General features: G+C 39.1%; 2 protein-coding genes across 7 annotated transcripts; both read right to left on the bottom strand.

The window, feature by feature from the left end:
• Window positions 1-4: 4 nt before the first annotated feature.
• On the bottom strand, window positions 5-7,918 carry LOC114564501 (acetylcholine receptor subunit alpha). Of its 2 annotated transcripts, XM_028591882.1 has the most exons (9): window positions 7,802-7,918; window positions 6,577-6,719; window positions 6,447-6,491; window positions 6,053-6,162; window positions 5,423-5,618; window positions 4,296-4,533; window positions 1,063-1,286; window positions 581-820; window positions 5-487 (listed from the first exon to the last, which is right to left on the bottom strand). In XM_028591882.1, exons 1-9 carry the CDS (start codon window positions 7,842-7,844, stop codon window positions 359-361), a joined length of 1,368 nt encoding a protein of 455 aa, XP_028447683.1. In that variant the 5' UTR covers window positions 7,845-7,918; the 3' UTR covers window positions 5-358. The 2 variants fall into 2 exon arrangements, with proteins under 2 accessions (XP_028447683.1, XP_028447681.1); XM_028591880.1 differs by lacking the exon at window positions 7,802-7,918 and having other exon boundaries at window positions 6,577-6,841.
• Window positions 7,919-11,946: 4,028 nt separating this feature from the next.
• chn1 (chimerin 1) lies at window positions 11,947-21,712 on the bottom strand. 5 transcript variants are annotated; one of them, XM_028591763.1, is made up of 7 exons: window positions 21,461-21,712; window positions 20,012-20,096; window positions 16,923-17,096; window positions 15,352-15,429; window positions 14,387-14,524; window positions 13,125-13,230; window positions 11,947-12,627 (listed from the first exon to the last, which is right to left on the bottom strand). In XM_028591763.1, exons 1-7 carry the CDS (start codon window positions 21,710-21,712, stop codon window positions 12,456-12,458), a joined length of 1,005 nt encoding a protein of 334 aa, XP_028447564.1. In that variant the 3' UTR covers window positions 11,947-12,455. The 5 variants fall into 5 exon arrangements, with proteins under 5 accessions (XP_028447564.1, XP_028447566.1, XP_028447567.1 ...); XM_028591765.1 differs by lacking the exon at window positions 14,387-14,524; XM_028591766.1 differs by lacking the exon at window positions 16,923-17,096.
• Between the last annotated feature and the right edge of the window lie 6,216 nt (window positions 21,713-27,928).

Genomic DNA, 27,928 nt, shown 5'->3' with positions numbered 1-27,928 from the left:
AAAAAACAGACAAAACCCCTTTTATTTAGTTGTTCCCTATAAACATGTCAAGGAAAATAATCCAAATCTTTCTTTTGAATTAATTCAACATTTCAATTGCACACATGTATTCCCTAAAAAAAGAAAAGCAACACTGCTATGTCATAAAATATGAAGATATACTGTACTACTGTATACAACGTGATCCTTTACACATATAGGACCAAAACACCAAAGAGCAAACAGAGACAGGTAATATAAACTGTGAATGCTGCCAGGCAACATACCTACAGCTTCAGAAGTAAAGGTCATACATTTCACGTTGAGCAACAACGTGTCATCTGAGAAATAAAACCGGCGAAACATAAGGTGCAGACCCTTAGAGCATGCTCAGCTCAATTAGACGGCCTGCAAACACGCCTAATGTGCCGATGAGACAGACAGCCATGAACACACACAGTAGAATATGATCCAACACCATGGCCACAAACTTCCACTCTTCAGCAGCCTGGAAAGAGAAGATGCACAATGTGTCACCACACAAAAGCAAGACTCATTAAAGAACCATAATTAGTGACACTTTCTGTGTAAGAAAGATTACATTGTTGGATTCCTCATCTGATTTCATGGTTTCTGCGATGTACTTGACTCCTTCAATGGCACTGCGGACATCAGGGTTCTTGGTGATGGGTGACTGGTAGGGAATAGAAGAGGTCTGGTTGCCAGAGATGTCTGAGATGTCAAAATCAGCACCATAGATACTAGATTTAGTCTTATTTTCCTTCCCTGGGCGTTTCATTGTTGAGAAGAACATGATGTTGGGAATGGTTTCAATAAAAACCTGTCATAGAAAGACAAAATATATGCACCATGTCAAAGATTATACAACATGAAAGCAGTTGGATTAAATCAAAAATAAAGATGTTCTGTCTGATACCACTAGATGGCAATATGATACAGAGAAAAAAATGTAAGAATTGTTCTTCAAAGTTTGGGAATAGGATTGATTAATTTCTAGTAATTCAACTTTACAATCAAAACAATATAAGTCATTAACTGTTTCTCCTCTGCTTATGTGCTCACCTTGCGAACCCAGTCCGGCATTGTGTGAGTGCTGGGGGAGCGGTGGTGGGTGTTGATGACAATGACAGTGATGATGATGGAGGCAATGACGAAGACCATGGTGAAGAGCATGTACTTCCCAATGAGTGGTACAGCGCTGGAGGTAGAGGGGATCAGCTCCACAATGACCAGCAGGAACACAGTCAGAGACAGTAAGACAGAGATGCTTAGCGTCATTTTCTCACCTGGGAGACACAACGTGACATCTTCACTGCTTCTATACCGGCTTTTTAGTTGGTCGATTAGAATGGTAATCTGAAGGGATCGTGAGATTAGTAACAGAATTGGAAAGCAGAAAAAAAAAATTGACAAAACAATCTAACCTCAAGATCCATTTAGTAACACATAATCTTCATCAGCAGATGGATTTGCATATGTGAGATTATCAAAATCTTTAAAACAGCTACTAAAAGGACCTTGATATCAACTTAATTAAACTAAAAAAAATAGCATTTTTTTGCTATACAATATCTTATTCACTTATTTACTAAGACGTTCCTCTAATCTTTTTCTTGTTAATTTCTGAATAATACATATTGCGGACTCAAATCATTCAAATAATCATAAAAAGTCATTAAAAATAAATAGTTCTTCAGGTTAACTGGTCACAACTGATAAACATGAAACCAAGGATGATCAGCATTGCTTAATTTTGAGGGGTCACAAAGCAAAAAGGTTGGAAACCCCAAATTTTGGACCATAACATCTGTCCCAAAATGTTTCTAATTGAGCATAGATGTAGTTAGAACACATTGTGTTTTCAGTAAGATAATTAAGATAACTAAAAAACATTATGTGTTATTTAAACACATATTTACTTTAAAGGACACATTGAAATAACCCTGAAATCGGAGTGGAAAATGTGGAGCAACCGTAATACACTGCCACAAGGGAGAGCTGTTGCTATGAGTAAATAGTTCTAGCCATCCAATCAGGATTCCACCTCTACTAGGCTATATACACAATAACACAACAACACAATATGCACTGTTCACCCACACCAGCAAATCAAATTTAAAGAGTTTTGTTGTTGTTGTTTCTAAACCCAACTATACTACAAGTAAACAGATTCTGACACCGTTTCACAAGTAAAAAGTAAGACATGTTTTTGTTGCTCAGTAAGAGCAGTTATCCCAGAGAGAGCATCTTTTGGCACCAGCCTCTCTTCCACACTTTCCTGTCAGCAGTCATATCAGAAACTGGGATCAAGTGATGTATTATACATTAAAGCAAAGGTCTGCTTTCAGACATGACAGCACAGAGGGACCCTGGGTAATGAGGCAGACCTACACACTGGGAACACGGCCAGATGTGCACACAAGCAGTGCAGTTACTGCAGCAGCCGATGTAGCACCTCAGAATTAGGAACAAGGATTTGTCAAACACGATGTAAGTTATTTATATCATATCTATGTTTTCATATCATATCATGAAAACAGAGCTAATTACTTTTGACAAAGTAAATCAGACCTTTGATTGACATTTACTGTCATAAACATAAACACAAACATATATAGAAATAGTTTACATTTTGGGATATAAGCTTCTTTGATTTCCTTCTGAGAGTTAAGGAAATACCTCTGTCTGTGGGTAAAACATGAAACAACAGCCAGGAAACAATTAGCTTAGCTTAGCCCAAAGAGTAGAAACAGGGGGAAACCGCTAGCCTGGTTCTTACCGAAGACAACAAAATTCTCCGACCAGTACCTCAAAAGCTCACTAATTAAAACTAAATCTAATTTCTTATCTGGATACAGTGATTTCCTGGAGTCCTTGTCGTCACCAAGAATGTGCCAGACGGTGAGCCAATTGGGCTTTAAAGGTGATAGGCAGCTAGGGAAACAGTTAGCCTGGCTCTGTTCAAAGGTAAAAATCTGCTAAACCTCAGTAACTACAAAGAATTTCTAGTAAGGGAAGAAGTTCCACTCTCATACTTTTGGCTTCTGAACTGGTTGCAGTTCCACTCTGGTTCCAGGTTCTGGGGGCGCTCACAGGCAAGTGCAGAATGAATGGTGGACTATGGAGCTATACCCCTCAAAATCCACTTTTCTCAGGATATCATTGTCTAGTAATTTGAACGTTGCATTCGAAAGGGGAGGCTAAGAAAATACACACTGCTGGGTGTTCGATTTTTTTAAAGTGGCTTTTTTGTTCTAAAAAGACTTTTAAAATGTCAGTGACGTCATACACATCCTATGGCCAGAGATACTGCTTTACGGCAAGCTCTGAGTCACTTCCTTTGTTCTCTCGAGGCATCGACAACACAGCTGACAGGTTAGGCTCTCCCTGTCAATACACGTGCTAGAAAGAGGTTTTCTAATGTTTTAAAGACCACGCCAAAATATTCACTCTGACATTCTGGTTCCGTTTCGGATGCCGTCAAGCGGGATCTCTAGTCGTAATCAGTCCTTTACTGACCATTCAGCATTCATTAGCAGAATGCTAGCGTGGTATGGGCAACAACGACTCAACCTGTAAGAAATCGAAAGGACATAAGTACTCTTTCATTCAACTTTCAACCTATAATTCATGTTGAACTTGCAAAAACTACAATGAAATCTGAGATTTGTCAACGGCAGTCATGCGAAAGAGACAAATTTAGCCGTCTAGCTCCATAGAGTCCCATTCATTTTGTACTCGTCTGCGATCACCCCCAGTGGAACTCTGGTGGAACTGCAACCAAATTTGGTACAATGGGGCTAAATAGGGGGTGAAATGGCTCTCCGTAGACCGGCTCTGGTAACTAGCATGTTTGTAACATGTTTGTTTAATCCATACAGAAATGGAAATGTAAAAACATCATGATACAGTTTTATGGATGATTTTGTGCCAGACTGTTTCTTGGGTGAGAGCAGTGACTGCCTGGAGTCCCATTAAACCAGTTTTTCCCAACTGTTTTTGGACAGATTAAACAAAATAAATATAACATGTTAATTAGCGAGCTTGTTGGACCGAGCCAGGCTAGCTGTGTTCCCCTGATTGCCAGTCTTTGTGCTAAGCTAAGCTAACTGCCTTCTGGCTGAAGCTTTATATTTCACAGACAAATATGACAGTGGTATTAATCTTATTCTTGAAAATCAGAAAAACGCAACTTTGCGCTGATGTTTTTTTTATGTCATAATGCCACTATGCTATTAACTGATACTTAGTGTTATGCAGTGAAAAGGAACAATGTAGAATCAGTGTCAACATACCAGAGTCTGTAGGAAGATAGAAGACAAGGCCAGTCAAGAAGGAAAAGAGCATGCAGGGGATGATGACATTGACGATGAAGTACAGTGGGAGCCGCAGCATGAGGAAGTGGTAGGTGATGTCCAGGTAAGGTGTGTCCGGGCAGCAAGCGTAGTACACCCAGTGTTTCCAGCCGCGGAAATCCTTCATCACCCACTCTCCACTTTCCATAAAGTTACTCAGATCAGGGCGGTCACTGTCCTGGTAAGAAGAAGCAATAACCAACGATGATTTCATTGAAATATGTTATTATTATATATTGTACTCTGAATTGTGTTTGTTAGAAAGGGCGTTAAACTGTGTTTAGGTTGTATTCCTACAGTTGAGTATACAGAATCTGTTCTATAAAATGTGGTTCTGGAGTGGGTTGTAATGTTATGTTGCAAAGTTTGTTAGTATCCTGTTGACCTGGGGAAGACTACTTATTTTTTATAAAAAAGGAGGTTACTGCCCCAATTTTGAAGAAGAATCATATAAAGTCATTACTGCGATTTACACCATTTGCACCATTGTTCTTCTTGCAGAGAGTTAGATGACAATATCGCCACTCTCATGTCTCTATGGCATGAAGCTACAGCCAGGAGACAGTTAGCTTAGCTTAGCATGAAGCCTGAAGGCAGCGGGAAACAGCAGGCCTGGCTCAATCCAAAGGTACAAGCTCGCTAATTAACACTTTATATCTCTTTTATTTAATCTGTACACAAACAGTTTTGTTTTTACGGGACTCAAGGAAGTCACTGCTCCCAGTCAAGAAATAGTCTGGAACAACCCCCCCATAAAACTATAATATGTAGGAGTTTTTCCCCTTTGGATTACGTACTGATGAAATGCAATATATTATATGCTAATTAGTGAGCTGTAGAGGTCCTGGTAGGCAGATTTTTACCTTTGGACAGAGCCAGGCTAGCTGTTTCTCCCTAATGATTATGCTAAGCTAAGCTAACTGGCTGCTGGCTGTAGCCTTTATATTATATAAACAAATATGAGAGTAGTATCGATCTTCTCATCTAAATCTCAGCGAGAAAACAAATAACTGCATTTCCCAAAATGTAGAACTATTCCTTTATAGAAATGGTCTGAATGGAATTACAGGATTGACGACGACCAAGTTTCCATCGTAGGTCCAGGTACCCAGCTTCATACTGCAGTTCTGGAGGTCAAAGGGGAAATGCAGTACAATGATTTCACAGTAGCTCTTGAAGATGGCAGGTGGGTTCCACGTGATCATTCCTGTGTACTCCAGCAGCACTTTGGTCTCATGAACGATGGCAAAGTCTCCATCAGCACTGGGGGTATACAAACACAGGCATTATCAACATGGGAGATAATAGGTTAAATGTTGATGCAGGCGGCCATCAAGGCCTGAAGATGGGTCCATGCTGCTGTCACACCCCAGCCAAACAGCACTCCGCTTGGCACAAATTGTTGTGGCAGCGGAGCGGGTTGTCAGGGAATAAAGCAGCGTGTCAGATGCAGCATATGGTGGGAGGAGGGGGGACCTGCAATACAGTCCAGAGTCCAGATTTAGCCTAATGAAATCTGAGCTTTTGCACACTGCATACTGGAATATAGAAAAGTGTGATTCAAAACATCCCTGATAGGTGTGTTAATTGTAACTAGAGGTCTGGATGCTCTATGTTACGTTACGCTAATAAAAAAAGGGTTTATGAAATAATAAAAGATGGACATGACATGGCTCAAATATAGCCTGGTAACATACTTGTTGTAGAGAACCAGATCAGGCCGCCAAATGTCAGTAGAGGGAACTCTGATCTTTTTGATGCCACCGTAATCCTCTGGGTTCCACTGCAAGTTCACATCTTTCCATTGCTGAAAAAAAACGGACATCCAGAACAAAAGACAGTATATAGTATGTAATAACATTTTAAATGTTAATAGTGTTTTCAAACATTTGTATATATAATTATATTTTTTGGCAGCATGATTTATTTTTTCACATTTTAGATATTTATTGTTTGTAACTAGAGGCATGATGATATATTTTTGCCCATCCCTTTTATTTGTATACATTATTGAGGCTTTCTGTAATATGATGGTGTGTTCACAGTCTTTTTTTATGAATTCACAACAACACAAACAAACATGTATCAAACCTGTTTCAGTCGCACATTGCTGCTGACGATCTGGTTGACCTCATCCTGTGAATCCAGATAAATGTGTTTAGACAGTTGATGACAGTGAATCTTAATACAGATGGGGTGATGTGGTGACATGAGACCTCACCACACTGATGAGCTGGATGAGCTGAAGGCCCACAGTAACAACCACCGAGTCCTTGAAGTGATTGACAGGACGGACAACCTTATTGTAGCCGGTGAAGAGGGTTTTGACCAGACGTGTTTCATCAGAAGAGGCCCAGACGGTACCTAAAATAAAAAACACACCACACAGGCCCATTGATGTTATTGAAGGCATTTCAACGGTGAAATATATCTTTCTTTACTCCTCACACTGCCCTTTGAGTGTGTTGGATAATGATCATGTTGTGCCAAAGTAGAATATCACTTTAAGAACATCTGATCCTTCAGCAAGGCTTGACTTGAGACAAGTTCATTTAATATGAGATAAAAATAGATGTAGCAAGCGTCATAATAGGTGTAAGGTGTTGGCGAATATACAGTATGTGCATGTACTATGTTGTTTTTTAAGTAGACTGAAAAGGTCCCACTTTTACTTGGTGTGTTTAAAGTGTGCATTGAGTAAAGCACTAACAATGCTGGTCATTAAATACATACATTTTGGTGATTTAAAAAAAGTCTATATGCTAATTTTTTAAAGGTTTTGAACAAAGTTTCCAGGCTATATAGCAGAGAATACCATGAGGGAATTTCATTCAAGCACATGTTCTGAAACCTGCAGGCCTGTAGAGTAAATGTATGTATTTGCATATATATATTTGGGCTCTATATTTGGTAATACTGCACTCAAACATGCAATGGCACCCTTGTAAGATTGTTAACAGAGATGTTCTTATGCTTTTTCTGCTACATATCTGTCACGAGCCAAAGCAGGATCCCCTTTCATTTTTCAGCTGACCTTGAAATAAAGTTCATTTTACAGCAACATGTTGTTTAAATGGTTGAATGATTCTCCAGATATACAACTCAGTAAACTAAGGAATCGCATGATTATGCAGGTGACTTCATGTGGTGACAGATCAACAAAAGGTTAAAAAGCTAAATGAAAACAGCACACATGTCCTTGTCAATCAAAGAGCCGCTTTGCACAGAATTCAAATTTGCTCATTAGTTTCGTTATTTGAATTGGATCAGCTTTCACTGACCACAGAGCAGTTTCAATTAACATAATTAATGCAAACAGGGTTTAGTAATCGGTTTTATAGACTCCAACTTTCTCTAACTTCATTATTAATTAAAAACTAATTCCCTCCAAGTATACAGACATTTATTTCCACAGGTAACCAACACACATGTTCTTAAGTTCTTACCTGCTAGAATGACTAGATAAAAAATGAAAAATACAGTATTCATTCTTGCCAATAAATCCCAAAACCAAGATCCAACTTCAACACGCTGCCCGTTCACCACTTGAGAATTAAGAAAGGTTTGACCCACCTAAAACATTCTTTCAGCACTGCCAAATGACTTATGGTACAGGCTCCAAGCTCTCCACTGGCAGCCTTGTTGTTATTATCTGACAGCGGATGTGAGTGACTGGCTGCCAATGCTTGTCATTTGAGAGCACCACATTCTTTGTCATCTGTTGTGAGATGAACATGCCAGAGTAATCCACCACTGAAATATCCCATCGTGAACTTGGCCACACACAACCTTGAGGTGAGAAAAGCACATGCTTGCTGCTGCTTTTTTGATAAACTATCCTTGCTTTCTTTAAATCTGCATATACAGGTCCATATGATAATTTGTAGCCCCTTGAAAACACACATTGAGTAATGATTTCACATGTATAGTATAGTTTATATCGGCTCGTCCCAAGGAATGCTCTCTAGTCTATGAGTGACGGTTTCATGTGATGTGTTGGTTGTGATCATTTTAGTTTGGGTGACATGTGACATTCATTTGATTTTAGGCCTTTGGATCTTAATAAATAAGTACATTTTTAACTAAATCTGTTCTTTCTGTTCTTTGTTTTGGTAGCCAGGCCGGCCGCCTGTGCATGTTAGTGCATCTGAGTGCATACCTTTGAAACTATGAGCTAAGCCCCATTACCACATTAGCTCTGTCAGTGCTGTTGTCAATGTTAGCGCTGTTAGCACTGTTAGGACCATTGGCGCCGCTAGGCACTGCCATTTCGGCTCAGCCCCCTCCATGTTTGCTTGTGACATCAGAGGTGAAAGCCGTGTGCAGGCAATCCCAGCCCAGACTCTGAATGTCGTATACAGCACCTTTAACTGTCTGGCATGCAAAAAATCAACAAAACCCCAGAGCATTGCTTGTCTGGTAGATTAACTGGAAAAAATCTGGAATTTCTTGAATTTGTAAGAATTTTCTGAAAATATACGATATGAGACGTAAATGTTTATATGTATATCTGCAAATTGTTTATGCATATTTATGAAAGGTTCCCTTGAACATTCATTCCTAAACCTTGAAATTATTCTTAAGGCAAATAGAATTAAAAACTTTAACTAACCTTAATAAGAGTTTTAGTGAAGGTAAATGATTAGCTAGATACGGGATTAGATAGAGTAAGATATGAGAAAGTGTTTTTATGTTTTTTTGAGTAATGCTAATTAATACATGGTTACTCTGACTAACGTATATGCTTACATCATTTTAATGTGTTTTAAACCATTTATTAAATGTTAATACACTGCAGTGTTTTCTGTTTAGTGATGTAGTTAGCCTTTCAATGTGGATGATGAAGCTTTGTTTTATTTATTGTGAAAGGATTCTCATAGTGCCTCTCATGTCCAGTTGCCCCTAAAAATTAATTATATTATAATCTTAGATAATTCAGATGTATATTCAGATGTTCAAACAGCCTGGTGTGTTTCATGGGGGCCAGGTGTTACACCCAATTTTCCCTCTTTCGCTCTGCACTACCCCACCCTGTCGGCCCGTGATGGGTCAGGCAACTCAATTTCCTTACATCCCAAATCCGTTCAATCAGCCAGTCACTCAACCGCACGCCTCATTCATCTCACTTAGGGACAAATGACCATTTTGGCAAAGTCTGAATTAAGAGAGATTTGTCTCAACCCACCCCCTCTCTATCTCCAATCGCTCAGGCCACCTGAATTTACACCAAAAGCACTGCTTTGGCTTTCTTCAAGTCTGTCATGTAACACAGGACAAGCCAGCATTGTATCTGCTCAGTCGACTTGTAGTCCCAGGCGTTTTGGTGCTCTGTCCAGTGTTAATTAAAACACTTTGAAGGCTCACACCACAACTCCAGTCTCTAGAGGACTATGAGCTGTGTGTTCCGTAAGTGATTAAATGCTCATTGAATCTGAATGAAAGCGTACCATGTAATATTTGCAGGGGGGTGGATGAAAACTGGACAACATACTGGATGCCTCAATGAAGATTAAGAGGATTAGAGTTTTCATAGTAGAGTATATGATGTGTGTTGAGTGGTATATTTTACATTATGTTACAACATAAATATAGAAACGTCTAACATTGGACATGATAAGCAACATTATACAATCTTATATTTTCATGCTCTTAAGCCATTATATGTGTGGTTTCACTGTTGCCAAGTATATTTTGGAAGTATTTCTGCTGGTGTGTTCAATGTAAAATCACATTGTATATAAAACTCAAACACAGCAACATTCATCATCTTTTAATATCATTACACTTAAATGCTAACGATGATTAGCCTATACAAACATAATATGTTTTCATTTCAAATACTTCACATTGTTAAACTGAATATTTCTTTATATTTCAACATTTGAAAATGTATTCAGGTCAGCTGTTTGCAGGGAGGAAAACATTACCATCCTGTCAACAGAGAAAGGTCAGTTATCTCATGGATCACAGCATTTCAAATTTAGTCTCATTACTGTGAATGAGGCACATCCACCGCACAATGCATTTGGCAGACATCACTCCAGCACGGTGTTATCACAGCATCTGACTGAGGAATAGAAAGCTCGATAGCTTTATTGGTGTGGTTTACCTCCTTTCGAAGTCAATGCCTGATGTAGATGAAGGTATGATATATGTAAAATGGCTGATAATGGCGGGGGAGGCTAAACGGTTGGATGAAAATCCAATTTTGCCACACAATCACCAGAGACAAGTCTGAATTTGGCTTACATTAACTCAATGTGATGTGGTCACAAAACCAAAGTGATTAAATGTCAAGCAGTGATTGCTTCTCAGATGCTTTGTGGGGAAATTTAAAGCATAAAACCTAAATGCAGGGGACAGCTCAATGTGAAGACAATATGTAGGAAAACTATGTGGTCACATCAAATTTTATATCTGACAGTAATAATCACACCTAAAAGCTAACAGGAAAAAATATATAATTTAACACAAAATGTGGAATGAAGACACTATCCAAATAACTCCTATTGTAGCCTACACAGTTTAATTAAGACAGTGGTCGTGTAATGAGCCCCTGCTGGCTGTGCATGGCTGGTTTGTAGAAATTGTTTGGAAAGACATAACCTGCGGGTAATCAAACCTAAAATGCATACATTTTATGTGACATTGTTTGCACATATATCCAATAATTAACAGTCTCCGGAGTGCAAGAGTGGTGTTGCCTTAGGTGTTGTGTGTTGGTTTTAATCTCACAGGGAATCAGTGTGACTGATGTGTTGTTAGAGGGATTCATGTAGTCACATAATGTGAGGCTTTTAGGCATAACCTGTCATTCTGAATATGCAGAGTCACTATCAGTCTGTTGTCTGCCAGGGTCATCTTGCAGATGTTTTAAGCATCAATATATTATTTAGTATTTTCAAGGATACAGATGCTGTCAGATGTTTATAGTTTTCTTATTGCTAACATGTGTTTGCCTGATCAATTCTGACTTCCCTTTCCTGTCTGTGGCAGTCAGCCCCAATATAATTTCCTACCGAAGACAAAAATCTTTAAAAATAGAACCACCAATATGTAGTGTATTTTCCCAAAACAGCTGGGAAACAAACAGGACTAAACAGTGCAGTGGTTGGGGAGCGGTGGATTATTACACATTTGGTGCTTTAGTGAGTATTTATGGCAGCAACATCTGACAGATCCACTTAGCAACTAGCTGGTGAATACAGTGGAACATTTAGAAGCTTAGGAGCCTCAGGAGTTGGTGGAGACCAAAAACAGAACTAAAATGAGAGCAAATATTTGACTCAAAATTGGCAGGTGGCCAGAAACACGACTCTAAATGAATGATAATGTTTGCCATAACTACTGTAGTAAGTTGTTTTGCAGCTTGCTTCTGCTGTCCCCCAAAAAAATAATGCATGCTTAATGCACAATATGATGTAGATCTTTGTTATGGTAAGTCAGCGTACTCAATAGGCACTTTTATTTCTCAGAGTAAGGTTTAATAAATTAAAGTGATCATGCACAAGTTGGGTACAAAAACATTACAATAAAAAATAAAATTCACAAATAATGCTGTTTATAACACAATAAAAATGTTAAGGTCAGGCAAATGCACCAGTGTAGACACATTAACAGGAAAGGCTAATTTAACTACTTCAAGCTAAGGGAGGATGTAAAAAAAATACAGCATCATAGAAATTACCCCAGAAATATCAGTAGCTTATTTTTACATCCAGCTATAGAAAACAGAAAAAACTGCACAGCAGGCAGCTGGGAATGTAGACTATGACTACTACAGAACAGACAAAAGCAAATCACAGCGCTACACGATCTTATCACATGCTGGGTTACTACTACAAAGCAACAAAGACCTTACACCAAGCATGCTGGCCTGTCAGCTTCTGAAAATCCCCCGACAAAAATGGGGAGACATAGAGTACGTACAAGTGTAAAGTTCATCGTCCACACCCGAAACAGGGGAGGACAGATGTTAGGTCAGCACTAGTCCATACGCAGGGCATTTAAAAAAATGTATCAATCAATGTAATACACACAGTCATTCAAGTCTTTACACAAAAGAATGATTAGCTCTTCTATAAAAGTCCTGATCAGTGTTTAAAAGAGTGCCTCTTCATTTTTAATGAGCACCTCCACCACCTGTCTCTGGTAGCGGATGTCATTGAGTGCTGTTATGGCGTCCAGGTTTGGTGCACGCATGAGGGTGGGTCCGAAAACAATGGCGAGGTTCTCCGCGTTCATCAGGTTGAATTTTTCATTCTGTGTCACCCTGCGAATATGTATTCAAATTAAAAAATATTAAACAATATTAAAAAATATTAAAAAATATTAAAAAATATTAAAAACTTAGAAACTTAGACTGATTCTGGAAATAAACCAAATTTTAGGGACTGAATGAAAATTACTCTAGTGGGGAGGGGGACTCAACATGTTTTTTTTTCTTTTCTTTTTTTAAAGCAAGGCCCTACCCATTGTTACTAGTATTGGACCTGCACTTTTTTCAACACCCTCCCAACAATATCTCAAAGTAATGTAACACTATTGACTGATACAGTTAATTTAGCCATCAATAACTAAAAGTGTGCAAAGAGATATGTGAGATAGTGTACTCCAATTTAAACAATAGTATATTACTTTATACTATATACTACTCTACCTTCATCAAAAAGAAAAAAATCATTAGCATCCCACTTTTCTGGAACCCCTCCTTCCTTTTAATTTTAACACAGCCCCTTAGCTCTAGCAAAGTTCGACTGAATTGCTCACCTTTTTAAGTGCGCCATGAGGTACTTCAAAGTTTCACTGTGTGATGGTGGCAGCAAAGCAAGAGCCTCACGGAAAGCTTCCAGCTTCTTCTCTGGGTCTGTGAGCTCTGAACAGAAACATAAAGGAGTCTATTGTTAGATTGGCCAGAATACACTCTCTGACCTCAGAGGAGCAGGAATCAATGTAGTTATTTCCTGTGGGGTAATAAAAGCCATTTGTCTCTGAGAGGAAGTCTGAGGCTGCTTGAGATGACTAATGCAGATAAACATTGTGTTCTGGACTGTTGTGTTTTGCAAATTAGGGGCATGGAGTTGAATACTTATTCAGGACTTAAGGTCAGTGTTGACTTTCAAAGTCATGGGCTAATAATAAGTCGGTTGCATTAAGCTGCATTTTCACAGTTCTGTTCCAACTGCAACTGAGGAAAATGAACAATGAATCTTTTCCTTTTAATAAAAAACAAACACAAAATCTGTTTAAGCATAGTTTTTAATAAATTAGAATAGAAAAGGACTGTGGTTGTGCAAAGTGCATTCAAACACAACAACCCTACAAACTACAGCCTTAATAATGTATAGGGATAATGTAGAGCGAGCCGTCGTTTTCTATATTGTGTCGGGGTTCTAATTCGCAATCATGACCAGCTTGCTCTACATTATCCCACTTATTACATGGCTTATTACATGGCTTATTACACAGCTACTCATACAGAGGTTACCCAATGATGATGCCTACGTCCAGGTCAGGACGGTTAACTTTACCAGGTGGACCCAGTGAGTGAGCTAACCATGGAGCTAACTAATGCCTTGTTTGCACTGTTACCATTACCTCTGTTAGTAATCCACATTTTCCCCACCCTCTCTCTTCTTTTGTGATCAGCTAATCAGCGGTATGAGCTCCATATTAGCACAAATATTGATTTAAAAACGATTTTATTGATTAGAAAATGGTCTGCCAGAGTCTATGATGACTCCGTCCATGGCAACGGTCTCTTATACTGAAATAGCAGACCACAGAATGCTGACCAATGAGAATCAAGTATTCAACCAAGCCATGTAATATATATACAGTATATATATATATATATATATATATATATATATATATATATATATATATATATATATATATATATATCACATATATATATCACATGAGGCAAACTACATAAATACATTTGAACTGCTACAGGGACTGCTATCTTTAACTGGTTCACAGTGAAACAGGTGTGTTTCTGACTAATTTGTCGCGTTGTAACTTACTTGCAGCCTCGATGAACCTAGGGTAAGCATCGTATGAGATGATGGGAACAGGCAAATCCCTGAGGTAAAGTTTTAGTGCACCCGCGATGATATTGATGTCTTCATAGGCATTCACTGAGATGTCTGTCTTCTCGCCATCTGTGTGGATGTTACATTGCATTACATTTATGCAAGAATCATGCAAGTATATGCAACTTCATCAAATATATCAAATATACTGATCTACTTTAAGTGCTACATTTGCTTGTTGGTTGGATGTGTGATGGAATGAAGGAGATAAGAAGAAGAGTGTTTTCACACTGTAAACATGTCTGACATCAACACTTTGACACTACAGTGTGGATTGAGAAATAGAGAGATTGTGTTACTGTGAGTGGGAAAAAAAAATCTACTCTCTCTGTGTTTTGCAAAGTAGCTGCTATCATCCGCCTGGCCTGTTTTATTCTGACTTTCCCTCAGTTATGCATGCTTTCCAGAGCAGGCCATGGTCTACTTTTGCTGGCAGACTGAACATCACAGCGCTGTGAGTTGGAATGACACTCTGTCATGGATGATCTCCCACATGCGGATCTGGAGAAGAGTTTAGCCCACTGCTGCAGGGTTTTTCTTACAGTTAAAATTCACACTTCACTGGGCAAAGACAGGCTCATTCTCACTAAGTCTACTACTGAATCCCAACACAGCGGAGTAGCCTTTATGCTTTCTTTTTTTTACAGCTTTGGTTAAGGTAGTGAGAGTACATTCATGGCTTGTATCCCATGAGGTCCCCCCTGTCTGTCCACACTGTGAAACCCTGCATGAGACGGACATGTCAGGATAGGATCTGCCTTCCCAGATGGACACTAATCTTCCACAAATGTGTCACTTTCCTATTAATCTGAAGTGTTCTGTGTGTCTTATGTAAACATATGAAAGCATGCAATGTCATGTTATGAGCTGACAGAAATCTGAAAAGAAACACATACCTTTGTCGAACGCCATCTTGACTTCTTCCAACGAATCGCTAAATCCAGATATTCTGTAGAGGCCTTCAGACTTCAGTCCTTGTGGAACATACATAAAAATAAATAAATAAAACAACCTTTCAGACATGGTCAGGGCTGTCTTAAGTAATGTAAAAAAAATTCACCAGCATATATTGCCTTGGGTAATTTAGGAGATGCCATTAAACACCCTTAAATATGCATAAGGAATTAAGGATAAAATGTTCACAATGTCACACACTGGAACAACATGGGCAGATGCAAATAGTTTTCTGCATGACTGGGCAAAATAATAGAGACATAAATCAAACTTAGCTACAGACATATATTAGAGGGCAGACAATGAGGGAGCAATGGGTTTCCTACATAGTTGAATGATTTAACTGAAATGCAATCAAATAAGGCAGCAGGAAACAGAGTAATGTATTCCTCATTACACATTCACAATTACCAGCACACTCATCAGTCCGCTCAGTCATTCCCCCGCCCAAAAAAACATTAACTCAGTTAGTAATGTAAGCAGACTTTTAACACCTCAAATTATATATTGTAGATTGCCTACTACAAAATTAGAGATAAGCTGTTTTACAACAAGTGTCCTAAATACAGTAAACAGGATCCATAAACTTAATTTTAAATGGCATTTCAAATGGGTTGGGCTCCTGAATAAAATCAGCTAAAATGCTAAAAGTAATAAAATTTAGTTATTGCATTTTCTAAAAATATATAATTTCAGAAGAATTTAAGAGTCTCCTGACCCGACCAGACATAAGCTTGATTAGTTGTCCTAGAATAATTGCTAAATGTATCCATAGAAGCAAAAAAAGGCGGTAAAGGTTTGGATCTTGTAAGTAATGGATATTTATGAAATTGAATCACTATTAAATATTGAAATTTAAATGCTTTTAATTCATAGCTTTGAGTACTTTGAAAATCATCTATTGGAATGTGGACATTTCCCGAGGGTAATTTTGCAATTTCCAAAACCAGATGTTAATCTGAATGTTTTAGGTTTCACAGATAGAAAATGTAAGTATCCAATATCCAAGATGCTCAGATTCAATTGGTCATTTTCATAAAAATCTAAAATGTAAGTCAGATGAAAGAAATCAGGTTCCTCAAATTGTCTTGGTTAAATTCAGGCACCAAATTGAAAATAAAAAAATAAAACCCCATACTTGGACAACCATAGTTAATCATTTGAATTTTAAACATTCAGCAGTGACTAAATTTCACAATTAGGTATTTGGTGACTTGTCAAATTTAAATAATTATGGCCTTTCTTTGCTTCCATAATTCCTCCTCTTAAGTTTGCAGCAGGTCAGCTATAATCCTTCAATAGAAAGCCTCCCCTCACCCAATTATTATCATCAAATCATATAGCTGTTAGGGTTTAAAATGTATTAAATTAGTATATACTGCATTTTTCATATTTTCATCTTGGAAAAGAAATAGTCTTATATTGAGCTAGATATATGAAACACACACACACACACATACACACACACACACACACACACACACACACACACACACATGCGTCCTAAACTGACCTCTTGACTCGATCTCTCGTATGCACATGTCCACCACCATCGGTCGCGCTGTATCATGAGCTCTCACCAGGGTCGTGAGGTCACAGCTGTAGACCTTACGGATGTGTCTCAGGTCAGGCTTGCAGTCGTTGGGCACCAGAGATGAACACTGTTTGTGGACGTTCAAACCACAATCTACAGAGAGCGAGAGAGACATCCAGGAGGTTTAGTTCATGAATCTTCTGTAGAGTTCTTATTAACTATACAATACAACCAGAATACAAAGTCCTGTGGGTCAGTCATTTTATCTCTCTACTGAGGACTGTTATGCAAATTCACATTCAACATCAGGTTCATTTGGATTTGGTTGGCTGGTTTCATGTGTGTTTTGGCTTGCAAAAGAGTGTTAAATCCCTTGATCAATGTTTGCGCCCTAAATGTCACAGGACCACTGAAGAGCTCCTCTCTCTTCCCCACACATGGCACTGGAGTCCCCTTGAGCAATGGGCAGATCCAAAGTCACCTTAACAGGGCCATTTGTTTATTAAAAACAGTAATATAAAACAATGATTAACCACAAGACGGGACATTAATCTATCAAATATTTGTGTGTATCTTTTTTCAATTCATATGAAAGCATTTTATAGTAATTCAAGCAAAAAATGCATTTAATAATAATTACATTTTGGTTTTGTTTCTCCTATATGATGTTTTCAGATGCAGGATGCATCACAATGGGTGTTTAAATGGCATATTAGTCATGATGTCAGTTTATGTATCCCACATTGCGTTTTGTCTTCAGTCACAGCGGATGGGGCCTGAGGCACAGCTGTTTCAGGGCAGGATTCACCTTGTCGGGAACAGAGAAGCCCGTGGAGAGCAGATGCAGATAGAGACTGCAGCTCTGCTTTGTAACAGAGACCCATGGAGGGAATTAGAGGAACACTGAAAATGCTGTGGCCTGGAGGAGGGATAGGCAGTGCTGCCGCTGTGTGCTCTATTCTTTTCCAGATCCAAGCTCACACACAATGGCTGTGGAAGCAGCAATTGAGGCGCTGCAGGCTACACTAGACCTAGTTTCCCAGACTAAAATGGGGCAGCTCTTCAAGCTCTTAGATCTTTTGAGCTGTCTCCAACTACTAAAAGGTTTTTGTTTTTTTTACAAATGCGTCTGCTCTATCTGCTTTTTGATTTCGAAAAGATAAAAAATAAAATTTTCTCAGAAGAAACGCAAATGTTTTCAGATAATTTTTTAACAAAAAAATACTTCTGAGAGCAAAAAATCTATGCTTCTGGAGGAACTCCAGACAATATTGAGATTAAAATGGGTCCCTGGAGAAATTCACACAGCCTGCATTTATATGCATTGATGCAGAAATGTAATTACTTTAAGAGATGATTCTCTTAAGGATATGAGACAGGCAATATAATAGAGGATGGCCTGTCATCAGACACAAGTCTGCTGATCTCCTGTTGTCCATGTAAGCACACTGACGGCCCCAGGTCCCAGGTGGGGCGGGTGAGGGCGAGAAAGGGGCCCCAGGGACACCGGGAGTCGGGAGACAGGGGATGCTGCTTTACTGCACCGTCAGCTCTGTCTCTGTTGCTATAGAGAGGAGGCTGCAGCTCAGTTCAGGCGAAAGGGCTCTGAGAAGAGGTTTAATGGTGGCTGGTTGCTAATTTCTAATCAGCACATTATCACCATGTCGACCAGCAGAGCTACCAGTTAAAACCGGTCCCTTTCTTACTGGATCTGAAAACAAAACCCACCATTTGTATTTGTTAGATGATTTTTTTTTAACCAAGTATTTAAGTTAAATAGGGGTTGAGCTGCTTGACCTAGCTCTTTGGTTGAAGCCGCTGAATTGTAATGTGTGTGGAAACAGAGTTCCTTCCCCACGCTCTGAGCTCTGCTCCTCATTAAAGAGACATGCCAGCTTTGTTTTCCTTCATGGGCATGATGGGATGAGGCTGGGGGGCGTACTCTGATGAGGAATTGTGGCACAACAAGCACAAGCAGAGGCTGGCTTTCTGGCACACGGCCAAAAACAGTTCACACATACAAAAAGAAAAAGGGGGTGGGAGAAAAAAATTTTTTGGTATGCAAATTTGAGCATCATGTGACACTTCACTGCCCTAGATTCTGGTAGCTGTGGTTGAGACTGAAGGAATGGCAACATAAGACTTTATAAAGCCAAACATATGTGCCTTTTTTTTATGTTGTCAGCGTTCAAAATCAAGACATTAATAATTAACGCGAAAGCTCCCACAGATTTGTGTGACATACTTTGTTTCATCAATAAAACATCAAAGACACACATCAGACTATATTATAATACTATTCTGGGATGTGAAACGAATTCCAACAACAGCTACGGTGAAACCGAAATCTCATCACAGTATTTGACAAATGGGGAAATGTAACAGAAGCATTTACCTCACAATAACAATGTGTGTATGTTACATCTACTACACAAGGTAAAGGTATATTCACAAAGGACTGAAAATTATGAGATATTTTTCAAAATATGCTCACACTGTGGAGCACACCATGACAACATGTCTTTCACAAAACACAAAGAACTGAGCTTTATTGTGTGTGTCTGCTGCTGTAGTGATCCTACTGTTGCGTGTTTACTTATAATGCAGCAAATGTTTATCCATCAAAATCATGGAAGTGGAAACACAAATAGCCTTTGTTTCTGTAATAATGACAACAGGATGTGAAGAACAACCCGAGCCCTGAGTCAAAAAACAAAGTAGTCATTATTTTATAAAAAGAATAAAGAGCTACTTTTAGATTTTAAAAATAATCTGTCAGTGATGCTTGTTTGAACTGACCACTCCATTCCCAAACCCAGTGAGGAAAATACTAGGTCAAAATAAGGTTTTAACATAGTGTAAAGTACATGTTACATCATAGCTATAGAGCCCTCATTTCACTCTATTATACAACCCCTAATCCACAAACTACTGTTGGGATTATCGATGAAAACTCAATAATCCAGCTCCAGATGCACTAAAAACCAAGTAACCCATATACAGTCATGCCTGCAACATGTAACATAAAACAGTTTATATAACACAGTGTTGATGAGAACAAGATATACCTGCACATTTGACCCCCTGAGCCATCAGTCCCCACATGAAGCTGGCACAGTGTTCACACCAGTGAGGCCCTCGAAAGGTATGGACCTACAACAGAGAGGAGGACAGTGACAGATATTAGTGATGAAGTGCAATGAGAAGACAGTGGGTATTTGCTGCCATTTGTTCCATAAACACCCCAGACCCTTCTTTACCTGGAAACCTGTAGGTGCTGCTGCTTTAAATGAGGCAGAGGAGGAGGATTGTTGTTCAAACAGACCCTCAAACTGACGATACTGAGGTAGGTGCACCTGTGACTTCCAGCAGGCAAGGCTTTGCCATCATGGCAGAGTAGGATTTGACATTTCACAAGAGTGAAGGTGCAAATTGTCAGGGAAACTTGCTATGAAAACAGTAGGAGGCCACCTTGCTGGTGAAGGAAATGGAGCCCCACACTCCACCAGGTGACAACAGCCAGCCAATCAGGAAGGCCTCTGGGAGCGAAAGGAAGCCACAACTCTACCTGTTCTTTGCAATTATTCAAAATACAGCAGAGAAGACCTACTTCTGGTTGGCATAACACTGTGTGCAGTTTGATCATTGTGTTAAAAAAATATCACCTAAGTTCTTTGACAGTCTGCCATCATCAGATTGATGTCATCTGACATTTCTTTTCAAGGTTACAGAATCTTAGTACAATTTCACATGTATCTAATCAATTTGTGACGTTTAAACGATCATATAATTATTCTTCTGGTCTGTATCTTTCTTTTCTGTTCACAGGCAAGAGAACCGTCTAAATGCAGGTGGTGAATGCATTTCTTTAGAGTAATTAATTTACGAGGGTGGGGTATGAAAATGTACTTTAATTTGATACATGTGGTGTGTAACTCTCAGGGAGCTTAATTTGGAAGGTTTTAAATTAAAAGACTTGTTTTAACGCCCAGATGTTGTTGATACTCTCTTTATTATTACTTCACTCAAATTATACATCATCCTTTCGTTGTGGGAGCTTTCACCACAAGAACTATACACTCTTCTCTTAAGAGTCCTCACGAACAAAGCAGCAGAAAGAGATTGGTAAGCATCAGCAATTTGAAAGTCTTGAAGGTAATATTTCACCTGCTGCTCTCCATCCCATTAACCAATCAAACTAGGACAGTGAGCTGGAGCCAAATAGGGATACACTCCTCCACGGTTTCCCCTCTCCATCGGCCTAATCTCTCCATCTGGTGCTCAAACTAACAGCAGTGGTCCACAGACCACCCAACAGATTTTCTTTTGATAAAGGCTCACTGGACAGACCAAAACAGCTCCGTTTTTCACCCCCTCTATCTGACTCTGTAACACTCCCCCCTCCTCCTCCCATCTCCCACAAGAGAAACATGAAAAGCAGCCCTCTGGCCACACATGATGAAATTAAAGCAACGTTTTGGAGATGCAACAGCTCATTAGAGATCTTGAAGTCTCACCTTGAAATTGTGGACTTTCTCAGATTTGGGTGTCCGCTCGTTCTCCTTCAGTGTGGCTCTGCGAACCAGTGAGGTGAGCTGTGAATAGGCGAATAGTTTAAGTGGCTGCCAGAAAGTGGCTGGAGGTTTCTGTGGCCCCATCCTCATCACTAGAGCTGCCGCCAGAATATCCTCCTGATTGGCCTCTCGCTTGGCCTTTTGCACCAGGGACTTCTCTTCCTTGTGAACCTCGTAGGACTCTCTAGATGGCATTCTGGTGCTGCAGTCTCCCAAAGCAGATGAAGGAACAACCTCAGTGGAGAGTCCCAAAAAAGGAGGACAAAACAGTTTGATGCTCAGAGCAAGACTATATCAAATGATATTACTTGCATTGTCCCAATTAAATAGAGACATCACAGACAAAAAATTGCAAATTTGAATGACAAAAAAAAAGTCTGAAAATAATTTTTTTAAATCCAAAAGGAAAAAAACTGTGGTCCTTATTAAATCTTCTCACAGCAGTGACCGTAGATGAAGTGGAGTCTCTGTAACAGGAGTGCCAGGTTTTATACAAAAGAAGTGCAGCCCTGGGTGCTCATGTGGTTCTCTGGGAACGTGTATGCAGATGAGCTGAGTGGTTGCGCTAATCCTCTCCTCCCTGTGCAGAGCTGATATTCTCCCTGGAACAGAGACAGCACACTATTGTGTATGGATGCCGTCAGGGCGGGCAGAGCGAGGGGGAGGAGTACAGGGGCGGACCCTGTAGTAGTCACAGCAGATTAAATGGATCCCACCAACCAATCACAGTATGTATACACCGGCTTTATACTAGCCACCACCCCGCCCCCACACAACCATCTCCATCAGATATCCAAGCAGGGGACCCTGGGTAGGATGAAATGAGAGTGGGATGATAATGAGCAATGAATGAGTCATGCATCAAGAGTGGGATGCTGCCTGCAGAACTTGCGACAGCAAAGGGCCGTTGGAGAGGAGTTATTTTCAAAATCATGTTGCCACAGAAACTGACCATGACTGAGACCATGACGAGTACAAACACAAAACCACCAAGTCCGCAAGCAAATTGTTGGATCTTTCAACTAAATAAAAGAAATTTCATATTGTACATTTAGGATTTGGACCACAAATTAAGAGAAAACCAAAACAGAAATTGATGAAAAATAAACAGAAATATAAAGCAACTCTTGAACATAATTTGGTTTCTGTAAGAGCATTGTTTCTGATCCACCATACAGTGATGAAACAGCTTTAAAAATCCCCACTTTGATATATTAATGCACCAAAAAAACGTAAATATCACATGCCAGTGCTCTGCTTGAGAAAACTTCACTATTATGTGGTTTTAATGTCTTTTATGCATCATGTGAAGTACATGAGCAATTGCCTTAGGTTATGAAATAAGCAATATAAATACACTTGTCTTGCCTTACAAATAAACAATGTAAACATCACCCAAAAGGAATTATACAATTTTGAAATTGTATAAAACATTATCCAGTTTAATAATTTGTATCGTAAATCAATATTCTCTATTATCAGAAGCTTACTCCATCTTCTTACATTCTTATAAAATATACAAATGAAGAATTTAAAAACCTATGTCTGGGTCCTGGGAGCCTTTTATTTCTTTCTTTGCAGCCTTTGTCTGAATGTTAATTTCCTTGAGGTTTACAGAGATACAAGCATTGTGTTATGTGCATGCAAATGAAGTATCAAATATAGCACCATGATAGCGATGTGGGAAAAAGGATCCGCAACCTGCTTCTGTAATTCACACTGCAAGTCACATGTGATTATGCCCCCACGTCTCAGAGTCTAATTCAGACTCAGCTGTGAAAGTGCAATGTTCTCACCTTTTTACAGAGGAAAGCTGGAGAGGAAGTGACTGTACAGACTCTCCTTCAGAAATCAATGAGGACTGTTATAGCTCTTGTTGCCCCCATCTCAGCAGAGAGGTATCAAAATGAGAGTATGAACAGCATAGGGGAGCAGAAAAGGGGGCTTTGAAGATAAGTGTACTTATGTAGAATGGCATCCCGAACTGGGGTGTCTGACGGGGTACAGATCACAACATTAAAGACGTGAAAGGGCTTCCCGTGCAGCTCTCTCATGCTCAGGGAAAGTCTCTGCTCAGGATGGTACCCGATAGTGGTATAGATAAAAGACAGTTAGAGGCTTTTAAATGCACCCGTTCATCCTCTCAGACCCTGAGCACTTTAGAGGGTTTTGCAGCGTAATTGTATTGCCTGCTGTTAAGTGCAGAACGAGAGTCTGACTCCCAGGATGTGGTTCACTTTGAACATAGCTCTAATTGACACTGATTGATTTGCTTGTTTCCCAAACACATCCAGAGATGGGACTCTTGAGGATGGATGTATACCATGCAGTATCTTTTACATCTCTGTGATGTCCATCTGTGTCCAGCCTGGACAAGTGAGTTTCTTTGAATGTTTGGATCCAGCCACATATAGGATTGAAAACAATAATGAAATCTTGCTATTAAACAATTCAATTCAGATTCAACCCAGAAATCACCAAAATCTCAAAACATTCTTTGGTCAAATTGTATTTCCTCACTCCCTCCCACTCTCTTGTAAGCTCTTAAGATGGTGAAGTGACTATTTATGTGGGTTAGGAGGGTTGTTACATGAGGAAATGTTCTTCTAATGCACTGTTGACCCAGCCCCGACATAAAGACCCATTAAGAGGACAGCGATGTTTGCTCTCATGAACTCTCCGTGTCATTATTTCTTTCTCTAATATAACACTCTTTGTTTAAGATATATAAATAACAGTTGTCATAATCTAAATCTATAAGTCCTAATTCATTCAATGCCAAAATAAAGAGATGCAGTTTTAGTGATACACAAAGCTGATCCTTGAGTAAAGCTGCAAATCACAAAGTTACATAATGTTATATAACCTAAAACTACAGCATGATGACAAGAGTGAGAGCCAACACGTAGTAGAGTCTAAGAATATAGAGGACTGATGTCAAATCGAGGGAGCCTGCACACTGGAAGCTTTCAGTAGAGCTACATGGCATTACATTTGTCAAATGAGCGCAATTAATTTAAATCTTGTCATGCATTGTAGGTCTTCATACTGTGACAGGAGTGACTGTACTTAATAATAGTAATAATAAAGCAAATAACATATAACATTCATTCTACAATCATTCATCATTGGATGTGGGAGGGAAGAGTACAATTTGAATCACAGACAAAGAAAGGCTACATACTTTTGGCTACCAGCAACGGGAAATACCACATATGCATACGATGCAGCTTAAATCCTTGCTTTTTTTTTTAGCTGGGCTTGCAAGAAACCTGGAACAAATTACACCATATTTTACCGGGACAAATAGATTACCTGGATGTGGCTGGAACAGTCTGCGTTTTGACAGTGATGTATGGGAGGCTGCTATCACGCTTTGCTATTCACACAGCAAGGTCAGAACATACATAAGACACGCTTTTTACAATATACAGAGACAATGTAGTGTGAGGTTATAATTACAGCTTCATTTAAACTATGGATTTATCCTAGCATGAGATTTTACTCTTGAGAAGGAAAACCCTGTATAAAATATATATTTTATGCACACATATATACAGTATTTGCACATTTCATTTTAAAGCAGATGTATTTTACATTCTACCTATATATCTATTTTTTTTTATCATACATTTATATGATTCTTTACTTTTTCAATGCTTTTTTTTTCTTCTTTTCTCTCACTATGTTTATTGTTATGCACCAAAATACCAAAGGAAACTTCTTGTATGTGAAAACCTATTTGGCAATAAACCCGATTGTGATTCTGATTCAAACAGTAACAGTGTAGTCTGAAAATGTCAAAATGCTGAACAAAACAGTGACTCAGTGCGTCAATGACATGGAAGCAAATCAGCGATGACATCACTGCTGTCACAGTTCACTCTTGCAATGGGCAACACAACCTTGATAGACATCCTTTAAAATGTGTATTCTCTGTTTACACTTACCTGTTATGGAGTTTTACTACTGGTAGAAATAAATAAAATGTAAAAGCTTACGTTCACATACAGTTGTCCTGAAGATAAGTCTTAAATATTGGTATTACTTTATATATTTATACTATATACTTATGTGAATTAGTGGAGTTCCCACAACCAAAATAAGTACAGTCAGTTGTGTACAAATGCTGCAATTACTTCTATCTTGAGAAACAATTTGGTAACCACAAAGCCATCTACTTGGGAATCACCTACTAAGAACAACTGTATTATATGGAATGACAAATGGTTGTGAGAAATAATTAAAAGGCTTGAGTGGTCTTTTATCTCTGTGTGGCTCTACAGAGAGCAGTTTCCCCCAACAACAGTCTGAATACCAGTGCTTAGAGCATGATGAATGGCTCATTGTGCGTCGGCTATTTTGGCAACAGGGTGATGATAACAGGATAGGATGATTTAGTTAATGCCTGAAATATTTGGTCAGTCTTTGGGTATTTTAATAGAATAGCAAAGGATTGCCAAATCTGTGGAATATAAAGACATCGGGTTTATTTATTTTCCAGCAGCAAAGCGTTTCACATAAAGGAATAGTTCAACATTTTTTGTTTCTTTCCATGAGTGAATGTATGTGTGTTTGCTGTTTTCATGTCATATGGGATGGATGGCTGAGATGGAAAACATCTCCCATGCATAATTCTGAGCGTTCATGTCTTCATATGTTATTTCTACTTTTACTTAAAGGTCCAATGTGTAGGAATTTCTCCCATTTAGCGTTGACATCATATATCGCAATCAACTCTCGCACCACGCAGTTCAAAGTACGTATTACAGCTACGGTAGCCTTTGCGCTTCAAAAAGCCAGTCTCTTGCTCTTTTCAATATCCTTTTTCTGGGCGAGGAAGAAGACTCCTGTTCCTGAAATTTGGATTTTGAATACATGTTGTACTCCATGTTTCCTTCTTCAAACTTGCTGGGGCCGAGAAGCTACAATACCCATTAGCAGCATTAGCAGCACCTGTGAGTTTATCATGTGACAGTGAAAACGTGAAAGGTGGAGCAGTATGTCCTGTATGTCCCTTACCGGCTAATGTATTTCAAGATGGCGCATGAATATGGAGCGTCTACCCCAGTTCATGCGAATGCAAATGTAAAATTTCAAGCCAAAAGGAATACTTGGAATTGATGGTGGAGGTAAATATTCATGAAAAGGACAAGTTTGTGAACACATTTTGATAATGAACAACTAAACACGTTACACACTGGACCTTTAAGTTAAGGATGAGAGTACTTCTTCCACTTCTGCCTGGAACCAACTCCTTACTTAAGACACAGACGTGAGATTGGTATCAATATTCACATCTTGCTCACCAAAGCGAAGTGGATAAGTATTTCTTAAAATGTTGAACTGTTCCATGTTAAACTGTTCCCTAAACGTAAATATTTTAGCATATTTTATCATAAAAACAAAAGTCTCCTACCATATATTGCTTTATAAATGCTTGAAAAAATCTCTGTGTGAGCGTCCAGTGTGGAATATCTGAGTGCAGAACATCACATGCTGGTCATGCATAATCAAAGATGGATCAAGCAGCTATATCAGCTATGTATTTTCTTTCACTCTTATGTAACTGTACCTTACTCCTTCACATCAGACCGGTGGGGGAGGGTGTATAGCTTCAGACACGACACCCCTTCTCTTCTCTGCTTCATTTCATAGTCGTCAGATTCATCTACCAACCCTTATAGAACTGGCTCAGGTTTGCCTTGCACCAGCTCTTAATTATGCTGTTATTATTTTAGACTTCCTTTGACACACTGAGCTCTTCTCTCCTCTCTCTTTCCATCTGTGTGCATCCATGTCCCACAAATGCTTGTTACTAATTTAGCTGTGGGGCGCTTATTCCCCGGATATTTTTTCGCCCAGCAGTTTTCCTTGGATTAGGGTGGCACCTAAATCGTGGTTGCAACTGTCGCTGTGGTCCTGCTCCGTGCCATGCTATGCCCTGCTACAGCCTGTAACTGTTTTGTAACTGTATTGTGACTATTATTGCCACTGTTCATCACTCCCCCAACTGGCACCGTCAGACACCACCTACCAAGAGCCTGGGTCTGTCCGAGGTTTTTCCCTTAAAGGAAGTTTTCTTCACCACACAAGGTTTCTCCCTAAAAGGAAGTTTTTCCTCGCCACTGTCGCGCTAAGTGTGATCTAGACCTACTCTATCTGTAAAGTGTCTTGAGATAACATTTTTTTATGATCAATTTTTTATTATTTTTATATTTTAGAACATAGAACATACAGAACAAACAAATACAATCATACAAGAACCAAAACCCTCTCCCACCCTCTGCAGTCTCGGGGAAAACAAAACAAACCAATATACAAGAAAACTAAAATCACACCTTGCCTAGTCGCTCTCCTCTAACTCTTGTGGTGTTGAGGTCATTAGGACTGATACCTGTGCTGCTGCGT

The sequence above is a fragment of the Perca flavescens genome, chromosome 11 (genome assembly GCF_004354835.1).
Source record: "Perca flavescens isolate YP-PL-M2 chromosome 11, PFLA_1.0, whole genome shotgun sequence".
In the NCBI taxonomy this organism is placed as follows: Eukaryota; Metazoa; Chordata; class Actinopteri; order Perciformes; family Percidae; genus Perca; species Perca flavescens.
Note: the sequence above shows the minus strand (reverse complement) of the source record. Positions and strands in the feature narration are given on the sequence as shown.